The sequence below is a fragment of the Lampetra fluviatilis genome, chromosome 39, assembly GCF_964198595.1.
Source record: "Lampetra fluviatilis chromosome 39, kcLamFluv1.1, whole genome shotgun sequence".
In the NCBI taxonomy this organism is placed as follows: Eukaryota; Metazoa; Chordata; class Hyperoartia; order Petromyzontiformes; family Petromyzontidae; genus Lampetra; species Lampetra fluviatilis.
In genome coordinates, this window is record NC_136313.1 from 7,681,143 (window position 1) to 7,695,205 (window position 14,063).

Genomic DNA, 14,063 nt, shown 5'->3' on the forward strand with positions numbered 1-14,063 from the left:
CCCCCCCTTCTCGATGAAGATGTTTATCGACCCGAGGTGATGATGGGCTGGCTGGGTCAACCGGCGCACCTCCGAGTAGCACAGTCAACTATGTACGGTGCGAAATAAGTTCTACATGAGGCTTGGATAGGTGCAGGAGATGGAGATTTCTGCCAGATTTTGAGTCGTCATTTTTGTATTACTTTAGTATAAATACATGTATATTTTGATTCATATGTAGTTTTTTTCTGACTTTATGTGAACGAAAAGACACAAATTGCCCGTTTTCTCTTTGAAAATAGGTACATTTCAAAATATCACTGTCCTGGTCACAAAAGCAAAGTTTGTGGGGAATAATAGCCATTTTCTGTACTTTTGAGGCATAAGCAATTAGGAAATAACACTTACTACCCAGGGACAAATTTTTGTTGTTGTTACACTGTTATTGGTCGCATAAGCCAAGGTTTGCAGGGAAATGGTCACTCGCACCAGCGGGGGTTCTGAGTAGAGGGAAGGTTAGTCTTCGGGGACCTGTTGAGGAAGATGGAGCATGGAGACCGATCAGAAGACGAGGATTCGTAGTAATTTGGGAAGGAGGTTACTTCCCAGTGTGTGCGTTGTGTCCCAAGTGACGGGGCCCTGCGTTGTCTCGGCTTCGTTAGCTGAATGTGTCCTACAATGAGGCCACAGCACGTCCCATGCCATACATGCAACACTGCGCTTTATGTGATATCTTCTTCGTATGGCCGATGTTGATGGAGAGAAAGAACTGTAATATTATCTTGAGGTGGTTGAGCCAGATAATCACGTTGGGAGTAGCGGAGCGTATCGCTGAGATGTTGCCTCATTCATATTTGTGAATTGGGCATTGAATCGTTTTGTTGCACGCTCTGTTCTTGGTGACCACAGCCACAGCCACAAAATGGATAGTTTATTTATTTCCCATTTGTGCATCAAGTATCGGCATCTGCTGCTGCCATGGTTTGCGTGGATGCGGTTCAAGGTTGTCGTGGTCCAGAAGCTTCGTGGAAGATCGACGGCAGGGAGCTTCTGCGTGGGGTCTTTCACAAGATGTGACTTCTTGTGAACTCCAATCGGCTTTCCAAGCTTCATCATGAGCATTGAAGTTGCATCGTTGAGGGTTAAGCGCTTGGGTTGAAAAGGGCTTGCACGACTCCACACGGCAGTAAGGGATGTTCTTGAGATCCAGGTTGGAACGGGAGACATCATCACGATCCATGTGGGCAGATAGCCCCGTGGTTGTCCAGTTCACATTTCGTCATTTGTTTCCACTTTCCACTCTCTTGTGCCAATATGCTCAAATAATGGCCATGTCTTTCTCGCACCAATCTCTTAAGTCGTCGTTGTTCGGTCTTCCTCTCTTTCTGGTTCCTTCCATTTTTACAAACAACACACTTTTATTTTTTCTGTCTACGTGGCTTTACCGAAAGACCCAAAGAATATGAATTCTTGCAAGTCACAAAAGCTTTAAGTCAAGATTTAACACCCTTTTTAAATTTGACTGTGTCCTTCCCCCGCATCTCCGATTAGCACGGTTGGCTACGTACGGTGCGAAAGAAGTTCATTGCCCGAAACGTCGTCTAATACACACACACATTTACTTTAAAGGTCACACGGGGTGTTCTTGACGAGGCGCGTGTTGCGAGTTGTTGTTGATTCTAGATTTGAAGCTTTCGTGACTGCAAGGATTCATACTTTTTGTTTTTTTCGGTAAAGTCACGTAGGTAAAAAATGTAATAAAAGAAATGAAAACAACTAAATAAAATCACGACGTTTCGGGCGCAACACAAGCGTCCGTCATCAGGTAGGAAAGCGTGGCCTACTGCTGATGCAGACTTGTTACACAACAACCGCCATTCGCCACTAAGTGGCGGTGACGTCACCACGACGCTTGTGCCAGGCCACGTGCACCTTGAGGCCACGTGAAGTGTCGAACGCCCGCTGGCAGGAGGTCACGGGGCAGACCCAGCAGGTGCCACGGGTCGACTGACTGAAATGACCGAGATGACTGGCTGATGCACCACCTGTGCCCCCTACTATGCCAACTTGCTGTGCTTTATCCACCCGGCGCTCCGCCCGTTGTTGTGAGCGTCGCCCCTCCGCCCTCCGTTGTTGCTGGAGAGCGACTTGCCTGTTGTTACGCAACCCCTACCACACGTGCGCGCGCCGCGTGACGTCACAGAGGTCCCCCCCCCCACACTCCCACCTCCCCCCCGTGCGAATCAAAATAAACAATTACGTCATCGAACCCGGCGATTGCGTCATGTCACCACGAGCCGAGGCGAGTGGAGCAGCAGCAGCGGCAACGACGGGGAGCGGGAGGAGGAGAGGCCTAGACGGCGCGGACGGTACGTGAGTCGACCTCCTTCGCCTGCTACGGCTACTCCCACCCCGTCTCTCCCTTGCCGCCCCGTTCGCTCGGCTCCATCACCGTTGTCGTCGTCCCCGTCGCCTCGCGATGGCGACTCCCCCCACCTCCCAACGACTGCCCGACTCGCGTCCGCCATTACCCGCGGCCTGCAGCCTCGGCCCCCGGGGTCCCCGCCTCTCCCCCTGGCCCCCCACAATCTCCCTCCTTGTCTTCCCGTGTACCCCAGTGGTCCTCGGGGTCGGTGTGTGTGGGGGATGGGGAGGGATTCCCTCGTGTGTAGAGCCCAGATCCGACGCAGGTCGGGCCCCGGGGGAATGGGTCGGGCCTTCAACGGCCCTCGGATAGTTCGCCAGCCCCGGGTCTGCGGGAGAGGCGGCTGCCGTACGCGGCCTCGGTCTGGGAACGGCTACGGCGTTTGCGGCGTGTGAGAATGCAATGTTGGTGCTAGCTCGTGTTTTAAAAGTGTTGTTTATCGTCACATAGTATGACATTTTTTTTTTTACTTAACATTGCTATGCGTTTATAATTAAACGGCTTGGATGGATTGGTTAGTGGATCACGAAGAGATTTATGCGAAACTCCACAATACAGTACCTGTTGGGGTTTAAATGTCAGACGGTGGAAGGCATTGCAATACAGTAAATTGGTCTTCAACCCATTTGCGGACATAGGTTGCTGGGGTTCGCCTTGTACAACTCTTCTGGAAAAACTATATTGATACTTGGTGAGGATTTTTGTTGAATACATGGCAGCATCACGGTGTGTTCGCTGCCATTGTTTTTGTTTACCCAGGAAAGCCTCAATGAGCCCCAATATTTATTTGTTCAATGTTTCTGCTAAGTTTTCCGCAGTGGGGGGCGACGTTTGCTTTGTGTCCCCAATTAAGTTATTTCGTATTTTGTTTTAATTTGGAAATGTATACCGTGACGCAGGCACATTGGCCTCCTCTTTTAGAATGACGTCACTGGATCTTGAGCTTCCACTGTGAAGCAGGCGGCGCGTGTTTTCTGGTTCATGCACAACCGCAGTATTAACCAGGGCATCCGCCAGATTCAAACCGCTAACCCAGGGGTCGCCAACCTGCGGCTCTGAAGCCGCACGCGGTGGCTCTTTCAAGGACTGGCTTCGTGACGTTATTTAGCAAGGACCACCACCGACTCGTATTCACATGCATTTGCGGCTCTTTCAATTTTGAGTTTTTTTACCGAATAACAAAAAAATGTCTTGTTGTTTTGGTTGCCGACCCCTGCGCTAACCTGTGCAGCAAGTGCAAATGCGCTACTGCTTGGTCATGTCACCGACCCGTTTACTTCAATATTAGCCCCACAATATTTACAGGAACTTGTACTCCGAGGTCGCTGAGATCTTCGGTTAAGGCTTTTGCCAGTGCAGCTACCTAGCATTGTATCGTTTTGCCTTTTGCTTATAAGACAATCAGAATCGGTAGATATATTTCAGCTTGTCTTGAAAACTCGCCTCTTTAAACTGGCCTCTACCCCCTTGTTGTGGCCATTTTCCCAGGTTCTATTTATTTGCTGCTTTCCATACATGGCGCATTGGGATCTACATATGATATGCGCCTTACAGATATACATTATTTTCATAATGTGTGCTTAATAACTTTGGTGTATATTTTGCGTTATTAACGTCAGTTTGTATTCACTTATTGTCATCAGTGTGGGTTCACTGCCGTGTAGCATCTTTGTTAAGTATTAGCAGCCGGCGCGTATTCACTGCGATTCACACCCCGCGCGTGTTCTCCTGCCCTTTGCAGTCATGCAGTGCTGGAGATGAGGCTCCGGAACCGCATTCTCAGCCAGTCTGATGGCAAGCCCGGAGCGGATGCAGTCTCGGCCCCACGGGCGGCCGCTTCCAGGAAGAGGGGCGACGGCGCTGTCGCCGGGCAGCTTGCTTCCCTGGGACACTCGCCTGCGGCCAAACGGGCAACGGCTGGTCGCCAGGCACGACCGACGAGGAAAGCCGCGAGGGCAAGTCCCGTTAAGGTGCGTGAGCCCCCCCCCCCCCCCAGCACTCGTCATCTTGGCTTATGCGCGTATGGTGGTACGCAAGTCATTGTGAGTTTCATTATGCGTGTGAGATTTATCTTCTTGGTTCTTTCGGTAAAGTCACGTAGAAGGAAAATAATAAAATAATAAAAATAAACATACTAAAATAATTCTCACGACGTTTCGGCCACAACGCAAGCAGCCGTCCTCAGGTGGAGAACAGGTCTGTCAAGTAGACAGTATGTTTTATTTTTATTATTTTATTATTTTCCTTCTACGTGACTTTACCGAAAGAACCAAGAAGATGAATCCCTGCAGTCACGAAAGCTTTAAATCGTGTGAGATTTAATCGGTTAAAATCGATCCCTGTGAAAAATGCGTCAAGTCGTATTTGACAGAAATGTCCCGAGACAGCAGATGTGACGAAAAATTATTGCGTCTTGAATTGTTTTGAATTGTGACAATTCATACATGTTGCACAGCTGAGGAGGTGACTCTTATGCCAATTCATGTCAGTGTAAATTTGGTTATAGAAAGGGTTTGTATGTGGTGAGTTATAATTGTCTTTTTAACATCTTAAAAGCACATGCTAACTTATGAGAGGTGATCTGGAATATCATGTGCGTACTGTGTCGCATATTGTTTAGGCAGGTTCCCAGCCTCAAAATTCAACTCTTACCTCTTTGCAGGTGGAAGTGAAAACGAAATGGAAGAGAGAGGGCAGAGGCAAGAAAAATGCTCAAGAGGATTTGATCACTTCTGCGACCAGGTCATCTGTCACGAGGAGAAAATCCCAGCATAACGGAGGTCAGTTGTCAGTGGAGTGGGCACAATTCCTTGAGAGGCACTGCCAGTACATTCATACTAATGAAACCGTGACCAAATGTTCTTATTTTATTTTAGCAGCTTTCGGTAGTAATGGCGCTTGATGTAATTTTCAGATGTTGGCGGAGGAAATGAAATCAAACAAAATGGAAAGGAGTCCACAGATGCCGAGTCCCAACCAAGAACACACTTGTTGGGGACCATTTTCTCACCAGTTTTCCAATTCTTCACACACGGTACAACCTATGGGTAAATGTTGTCTAGTGTATATCAGGAATGTTTTTTTTGACGGGAAAAAGTTTAATCTTAATGATTTGTGCTAAACGACTCCAGATTTAACGCAAGATGTATCGACTGGATTTATCCAGCCATTTTGTCAGTAACAATGGTGCTCGATAGCATGTATTAAGTCGATCCAACATTAACAAATTATTTGTATGAAGTCGTGTTGCTATAAGAAAATTACCCTATGGAAAAATGACCAAATCAATACATGGTTTGCCCAAAATGTGGAAACACAAACAATCGCAGATAAAACTATTTGCAAATATAAAAATGTATTCTGCTGACAGCTACTGTATTGCTAATTAAATACTTTTGAGCAAAAACGCATTTTGGAAAGTGTTCCAGAATCCATGCGTAGATATGATTTGACTTTTTTTCTTTAAGAGGAAAAAAAAATCTGAATCTGTATTTATACCGGAGGAATGCGATGAGCTATAAAGCTCTTTTTCACAGATGTCCAGTAGAAAGTCTGAAGTCCGGCGCTACACTGTGGGCAGCACGTTTTATCAGTGGCACAGCGGCGTGAGGAGCGTTTGATTACACGTGGAGGTTTTCGGTCGGCAAGGCAAGGAGTTGCTCAGCGTTGGCGCGCGCGGTTGTGGACTTGGCGTGCGGCGCGGCTGCAGACGACGGCGAGACGGAAGATGAGGAGCCGGCCATGATGCCGCCCGAGAGCTCGTATCCAGAGCCGTCCGCCACGCCTGCCGAGACGTGCTACGACGAGGACTGGGAAGTGTTCGACCCGTACGTGGCGCGCTCCAACATCTCCATGCAGCACACGACGTGAAACAAAATGCTCAAATGAAATGCTCAAAACCGTTTTGCTTTTGATTGACTTGTACGTGTGTTGGCTTTTGGCGGCTCGTCATAAAAAGCCTATGGGGCCAGGCCCCGCTGGTGGAAAAAAAAGGAAATAATACTTAACGGCTCATTATAAAGATTGTAAACTGCATATTATTTAGCGTTCTACACTCAGTAAGTAGTTTCGCAAAGGCGGCTGCTTTTACCTGGATTTCCCACCCCCTAAAAATCTTCCGTGACCAACCAATATATACCCACCCACCAGCTACCACTGGTGCTAGCCTATGACCTAATCACCCGTTATGCACCCGAACTCATCAAATCTCAGAAGCAAGGCGGCGTTGAGCCTGCATAGTACTTTGATGGGTGGCCAGCATACATAAAGCCCACTGAGCTATGAAGCTGCTGTGGGTCTACATTGTCAGCAGGGTCCAGTGCAATACTCTGCTCGATTGTCTATGCTCCGTTGCTTCACCAACCAGTACTGACCAGCATAGTGAAGTATGATGAAATAAAACCCCATGACCTGCAAAGTGTAAGGGAGGACCGAATTCGGCACCGGATTGACACGTATGCATTGATGAGAATACGGCCGGACGTGTATGTGTACATCATTTCACCAGATACGCCTTCATCAAGAACCTGCCTCCGCTGACTGAGGAGCAGCTGGCCCGAAAGCCGGCGCTCCCACTCAAGACGCGCAGCACCCCAGAGTACTCGCTCGTCCTCGACCTGGTCAGAGTGCGCTTGTGCTGAGCAGTTTATAGCACTTTCCATCTAAGTTTGAAATTGTTGATGCATTAGCTTTGTCGTCTGTCCATCTCTGTATAACCAGGGGTGGGGGGGAGGGAGGCTTGCGATAGCTCTTGTAAAAGGTGAACCAGTACAAATGTTGTAAACAAGTCTGTTGCTATAAGGAGCGTACCTCCATAGATGTCCAACCAAATAGATCAAAGGGTTGTCCAGAACTTGTGAATGGCACATCGATGACGCCGTTACATGCGGCATTGCAAGATTACCCTATTAACATGCGACGTCGGCTCGTGACATAACACGACAAGCTTGTTTCTCGCCTGATCCCTTAAAGCGATGTGTCCTGCCCAAATCCACGTAACATTCTCAACAGTCGATGTGTGTCAATATGATGTCTCTCGGAAATAAGCGTGTGTACTCCTACTGCTGCTGCTCAAGCGTGCGTTTGTGCCCGTGTGATTACAGGATGAAACCCTGGTCCATTGCAGCCTCATTCATCTGGAGGATGCAGCACTCACGTTCCCTGTTCTCTTTCAGGATGTTAACTACCAGGTACGGCAACGCGCCTGCTTATGCCTTGAGGACTTGGCAACTCGATCACAGCAGACCACACCAAAGAATGCACCAACAGCTGTTCCTAACTTGCGCAATTAAATAAGGAGGTTAATTAGAAATCGCTGGCCGGTCAGCGGAACTGCCCAAAGTCATGATGAATTTCACGCACTTGAGAGGCTGAATGTCAGCCAATATTTTCTCGGTGTAATGTGAACCGAGGATCCGTGCTGACTTGCCGTGCCGTTGTCGCGTCCAGGTGTACGTTCGCCTGCGTCCATACTTCCGGGAGTTTTTGGAGAGGATGTCGAAACATTTTGAGGTGAGTTATTGTGCCACGGGAGCTGAATTGTGGTGACTTTAGGAATTGCATATGTTGTTGATATCGTAACAACTAGAACGATATTTAATTTTAACATTCAATATTCTATAGGAATTTGGGGAATGATGAAGAAAAACATCCATGTGAAATGGTGTTCACGTTATTATTTTTGTGTTATTTCATGTCATTTTTATCAGATCATTCTCTTCACTGCATCCAAAAAAGTGTATGCTGACAAACTGCTCAATATTTTGGATCCAGCCAAGAAACTAGTGAGGTGGGTACGATGAATCACCTGATTAAGCACACATCGAACGGTTGTAATGAAGGCCACTTGAACTTTACAACGTTTGTTGAATTTGTAAATTAATTTTTCGTTTTGAATGCAGGCACCGGCTATTCAGAGAGCACTGCGTGTGCGTACAAGGAAACTACATCAAGGACCTCAACATCCTTGGGCGCGACCTCTCAAAGACCATCATCATTGACAATTCTCCACAGGCATTTGCCTACCAGGTGGGACTAGCGTTGTATGGCACAGCTGCTATACGTAGACCTATTGGCTAATGTGTCGAGGGATTCACAAAAGACAAATGTGTTAAGGGTACATGATGCAGGTTAGATTAAATATGTGGCTGAAAATATATGGATTGCACAGCAGTCATCTAAGTTATTGCCCTTCAAATTTGATCATTTTGGTGTAAACCTATTCTAGATTTGAAGCTTTCGTGACTGCAAGGATTCATACGCTTAGGTTTTTCGGTAAAGTCACGTAGGAAAAAAAAAATATTAGAAGTAAAATAATAAAATGATTTATTATTTTATTTCTATTATTATTTCTTTTTTTTTACTTTTTACTTTACCTACGTGACTTTACCGAAAATCCTAAGAGTAAGTAAACCTATTCCCTTTGTTATTAAACGATTAGCCCATGGGCCACATTTAGCCGGCAAAGGCCCTTGGAGGGGCTCTCCAAGAGATATGGTTCACATAAAGAGATACAGATTAGTGAGATGAGGGAGCAATAGATATAAGATAGATGTAGACAAGTGATGTTGATTTAGTGAGATGAAAATGAGATAAATGAGAGCAATAATGGACCTGGAGACAAGAGGTACAGAAACTAGTGGTCACACCATTGGAACCTCCTTTGCCAGTAGCAAAATATGATAATTAGTTTACCCTTTTATCTGGCAAAAAAAAACTGACACCTTTTTTTTTACAAGGAGTCATGTTTGCATTGACCACAATACCTGCGGTCGGAATGCAAACAAAAAAAACACAACTCTGATAATGTATGCACTGTCCTTGAAATTGATTGGTCCACACCCGAGACAGCTTTTCTTAGAGCCTAGTCCCACATGGTCACATGTACAGATGTTATGATGTCACTATCCGAGTGCATGCCAATTTTATTGTGTGATCCACTTTAAAATAGAGATGAAGAATGCTGCCTTGAGGAATACAAGTGTATGGATAAAAGCAGTGGTGGAGGGGCAGCCAAACTTGTACATGCATTGGAAATTGACCAAAGGGGAAATTATTTCGGATTTGTCAATGGCTGGTCATAGATTGTTAGGAAGCCACTGGAGCTATTCTAGATTGAAAACTCATTTCTCTAGAACTACTTTTTGTGTTTAGTTTGTTGTCCTTCCCCACACACCTCCGATTAGCACGGTTGGCTACGTACGGTGCAAAAGAAGTTCTACATACGTGTGTGTGTGTGCCATCTCGACAGCTGTCCAATGGGATCCCCATTGAGAGCTGGTTCATGGATCGGGGCGACACGGAGCTGCTCAAACTCATCCCCTTCCTGGAGAGGCTGGTGCGCATGGTGAGTGCCAGCGAATGCCGTCGGATTCAGTTTCATTTATTTGGTATAGCCCTGTGAGCCATTCAGCTCTTGAATTGGGTGCAACAGCAACAAACAAAAAACAAAAATATGAACAAGAAAACATCTTCAAGTGACTATGTGCAAACAGAAAATCCAAGAAAAGACAGCAAAATATTGCAGAAAAAGCACCGTACACCAACGCTGTGTGCAAAAATCGCAGTGGGATGCAAGTCAAACAACAACAACCACAAGACAGCTTCGATTAAGGCCATCAGTCTAACTCCGTACTACAACAAACAAACATGGCCAAACCAAAAAACTTTTTGAAATCACTTAAATAAAGCCATAAATGCAATGTAGCAGTGATCATAAGAACTGTGACCGAATTTTCACAATAAACGTCATAAACAACATGTACTACCAAACTCTGCAGCCATAGCTGGCTGCATGAGTCACTCCACAACAGCAGGAGCATCAGTCGGACTATCAACATTTTTCAATGCACCTTTAAGATCTTCACACTAATTCAAAACACAAGATCATACTTTGCAGCGTTTGTGCCGATGGCATTATTTTCCAACGCGACCATTTCAAATGCCACCACTCGTGCTCCATTTCCTTTGCGTGGCTGTGCCTATCAGTGCCAGCAAGGTATACCCACCGATGAGCACGGTTGGATACGTACGGTGCGAAAGAAATTCTACGTACATACATCAGACCAACTGACCCCCATGACTTGTCCACTAAAGCGGTCAGAGTCCGGCTATGATGTCCTAAGAACCGCATGTTTGTTAGAAATTGCAACAAACTTTTGCTGTTTGGTTGTGCAACCAGATTAATGCTACCCACACCCCCCCCCAGGCTTACTGTGAATTTGGGCCAGATTTGTGTGGCCTGGTTTATAAGACGGTGCAGCTATAAAGGACAAACATGTTTCACACAGAGCCTGTGAGGCACGAGTTGCGATTGCACAACAGAGAGAGAGAGGGAATATGGGTAAAAGTGCATGGCGTGTACAGTCTTAAAAAGGGTGATAATTTAGAAGAGTGAATGAGTAAAGTTGGGACATGCACAATTTACCCCCTCCCCTCAAAGTAATTAAATTGATAAATTTCGGTTTTGAAATTTTTATTCAATAATAATTTTTGCTGATTTGACCATCCTAGTTGCCATCATATTTTTATGCAGTTTGTGCAGTTGCTTTGTTTTCTCTGCCGTAAATGTAAAGCGAGTGGTCACGTATTATTTACATGAGGTTAACATAAATAAAATATGTTCTGGCCCATGTATCAAAGTTCATGTATTAGGTATAGCCCTGTGAGCCAATCAGCTCTTGAATCGGGTGCAACCGCAACAAACAAAAAAACATGAACAAGAAAACATCTTAAAGTGACTATGTGCAAACAGAAAATCCAAGAAAAGACAGCAAAATATTGCAGAAAAATCACCGTACACCAACCCTGTGCAAATATCCCAGTGGGATGCAAGTCAAGCAACAACAACCACAAGACAACTTAGATTAAGGCCATCAGTCTAACTCTCTACTACAACAAACAAACATGGCCAAACCAAAAAACTTTTCGAAAATCACCAAAATAAAGCCATAAAAGCAATGAAACAGTGGTCATGGGAACTGTGACCGAATTTTCACAATAAACGATGGTAACAACATGTACTACCAAACTCTGCAGCCATAGCTGGCTGCATGAGTCACTCCACAATAGTAGGAGCATCAGTTGGAGTATCAACATTTTTCAATGCACCTTTAAGATCAGCACACTAAATCAAAACACAGATCATACTTTGCATACTTTGCATACTTTGCAGCGATCATCCGGAGCGAAACATTGTATTTTAGGCCAATAAATTGCAGTGGCAGCTAGGGGTGTACAACTCCACTAGAGAGTAAACTTGAGCTTGTCGTTGTGGTTGTTCTCGTGCCTCTAGGACGTTGATGTACGGCCGTACATTCGGGACAAGTTTCGTCTCCATGACCTCCTGCCACCAGACTGAGCCAACGATCGGGCAGCTACCGCACTCGGGAACCCAGTGTCCTCAGTGCCCCGAACCTTCACCAGACAAGCTGAGCGCTCGTAGCGTGCCACTTGAAACGGCGCTCGATGCAGAACACTTTTTTGGCACAGTTTGCACCTTCCTTGAGGTCCTGGTGGCTTCACATTTTTTCATGACAATGAAGAAACTGCACAGAGTTAAGATCGCCCACTCCTCTACGCCATTACGTGGAACACCGTGGTGGCGTAACAATGCTGTGCCCATTATCCCTACCAGTTGAGCCCACTCGACTGTTGTAAACTTGCAGACTTCAAAGTGTGGTAACACATGGCGGTGATCAAAAGTGTTGCTGCAAATGGTTGCTTTTATACGTACCTTTATCGATGCATATCTGCATTTTTTTACCGAGATGTTGAGCTAAAGGTTGTTAGAGGGCAAACGGTCTGACAAAAAACATGCAGGTTTGCCACAGAAGTCGAACAAGCAATTCTATTAACTGCATTAACCTGCTGATATATTTGATAACAATTTAAGCTGTTCTGTTTGGTTTCTCAGGAACCCTTTTTCAACAGTATAAACATGAAGCATGGTGGAACTTAAAATACTAATTATCAAAGGTTGCTTTTATTGTATTGTATGGTCTTTTACCAGATTAAGCTGTGTTCTTTGTACAAATTGACTTGGATTTACACTAACCGGACAGAAGGGCACCACACTCAACCACTCGCCTAAACCAGTTGCATGTTGCTCTCTTTGTAGGTGCAGGCACTGTCGTCAAGTACTATAGTACTGCTTAAAGTTTTTGCTAAGATTTGTATTGTGATAAACCTCTATTTTTTTCACTTTTGTAAAGAAAACGCGTGCTTTTTACAAACACTGATGGGAAAAATGGTCACGTGTGCAAAATGTATCACACTACACACAGTGGCAATCTCGTGGTAGCACATTCACAAACACCTGATTGGGCTGAGTCTTGCATTTCATTAGTATGGTTTTGTTGTAATTTGGTATAGAGTATGCTTAACACCAACATCGTTTTATGGAAATTAAAGTGTTAAAGACCAGAAACGTTATTCTCATTCTAATTATTCTGGTGCATTGCCTGATTGTATTGGAAGGTTGACTATAAATTGCTCTCGTTCCGCACAGGACCTTTCCAGCTTTGACTGCCAGGTTAGGGTTCATCCAAGTATCCACTTGTGTTGCACCTTCTACAATAAGTATACTGTACATTTCTCTTTTTAAAGTTGAATTGAATGACAATCTAGATATTAACCAGGGTGTTTTGTTTGTGTTTCAATGTTTCATGTGGTAGCATTGACATGAAAGGAACGGCATGCAGGTGGCATGCTCATGCAAACATTGTCGCCAGTATTTTCTGTGTGCGTGCAACGGGACTTCGTGTGTTTCTGGGTTTTTTCTGTGACTTCTTTGCTGCAGTTTGGACGCTAAAATGCTGCCACGAGTAACAAGTTAACACTGCAGCTTCTTATTCATGCAACTTCCTACTTTTTAATTGCTATATATAACAGAGATTTCAAAACAGATATTTTATTTTACTATATCCTTGACAATGTTTTATTACACCACTGCGTGTGGACAGTAACTTTTGCAGACGTTTTGCAGTTCTTTGCGTAGCATAATTACTGTAAACTTGTAATTATCCTGGAATGTAAATCTGCCGTTTTAAGTGTTGCCTGTGATGACTTCTATTTAATTCACAGTTGCTATTTGTGTTTTATTTCCCTTACAGATCTTTGGAATTCTTGTTTGTGGGAATTATACAGAATTCAGTGAATGATATATACCAGATACACAGTACCATAGTGCGTTTCATGAGAAGTCTTGCATTTTAAATGTTAGGGGTTTTTAAGGACAAGTTTGGGAAAGTAATAAAATTTCACGAGAAAGTGGAGGTCGTGGTCCTGGTCCCCAAGGGCTGTTGGGATTGCGTGCCCATTGAAATGTAATAGCGGTTGACCTTTTGTACATGTTAGTGATGTAACTGCGTTTTGAAAGATCGTTTGTATTTTAATTTATACGATTTGTCATGCGCATTGTGTCAAATAAAAAAATGTAAGCATTGTCCTGGTTGACGGGCTGTAGGCAGATGCTATCATAACACCCATATATATATTTTTTATTCGAGGGCATTATGAACACTTGGAAGACTGGCTCGGCACAAATTTCAACTTTGACCACTTTTTCAAAAAGAACAAATCTGCAGTTTATTGGCAGCTGTTCAGATATTTGGTGAATTTATTGGACAATTACAAACCACATGATAAAACGCCACTTAAT

The 14,063-nt window shown here is 44.7% G+C and overlaps 1 protein-coding gene across 1 annotated transcript; it reads left to right on the top strand.

The window, feature by feature from the left end:
- The first annotated feature begins 2,271 nt into the window (after positions 1–2,271).
- On the top strand, positions 2,272–13,847 carry LOC144945940 (CTD small phosphatase-like protein 2-A). Its single transcript, XM_078874610.1, has 12 exons — positions 2,272–2,348; positions 4,146–4,374; positions 5,067–5,184; positions 5,319–5,438; positions 6,114–6,231; positions 6,912–7,023; positions 7,507–7,593; positions 7,853–7,915; positions 8,113–8,192; positions 8,305–8,431; positions 9,654–9,749; positions 11,697–13,847. Exons 2-12 carry the CDS (start codon positions 4,162–4,164, stop codon positions 11,760–11,762), a joined length of 1,200 nt encoding a protein of 399 aa, XP_078730736.1. The 5' UTR covers positions 2,272–2,348; positions 4,146–4,161; the 3' UTR covers positions 11,763–13,847.
- Positions 13,848–14,063: the final 216 nt, after the last annotated feature.

Bases quoted from the DNA above. Each gene is read 5' to 3' on its own strand.
- LOC144945940 (XM_078874610.1), top strand. From the start codon at position 4,162: ATGAGGCTCCGGAACCGCATTCTCAGCCAGTCTGATGGCAAGCCCGGA. The intron at 7,594-7,852 runs GTACGGCAACGC...TGTCGCGTCCAG, and splicing joins TTCAGGATGTTAACTACCAG to GTGTACGTTCGCCTGCGTCC. The intron at 9,750-11,696 runs GTGAGTGCCAGC...TCGTGCCTCTAG, and splicing joins TGGAGAGGCTGGTGCGCATG to GACGTTGATGTACGGCCGTA.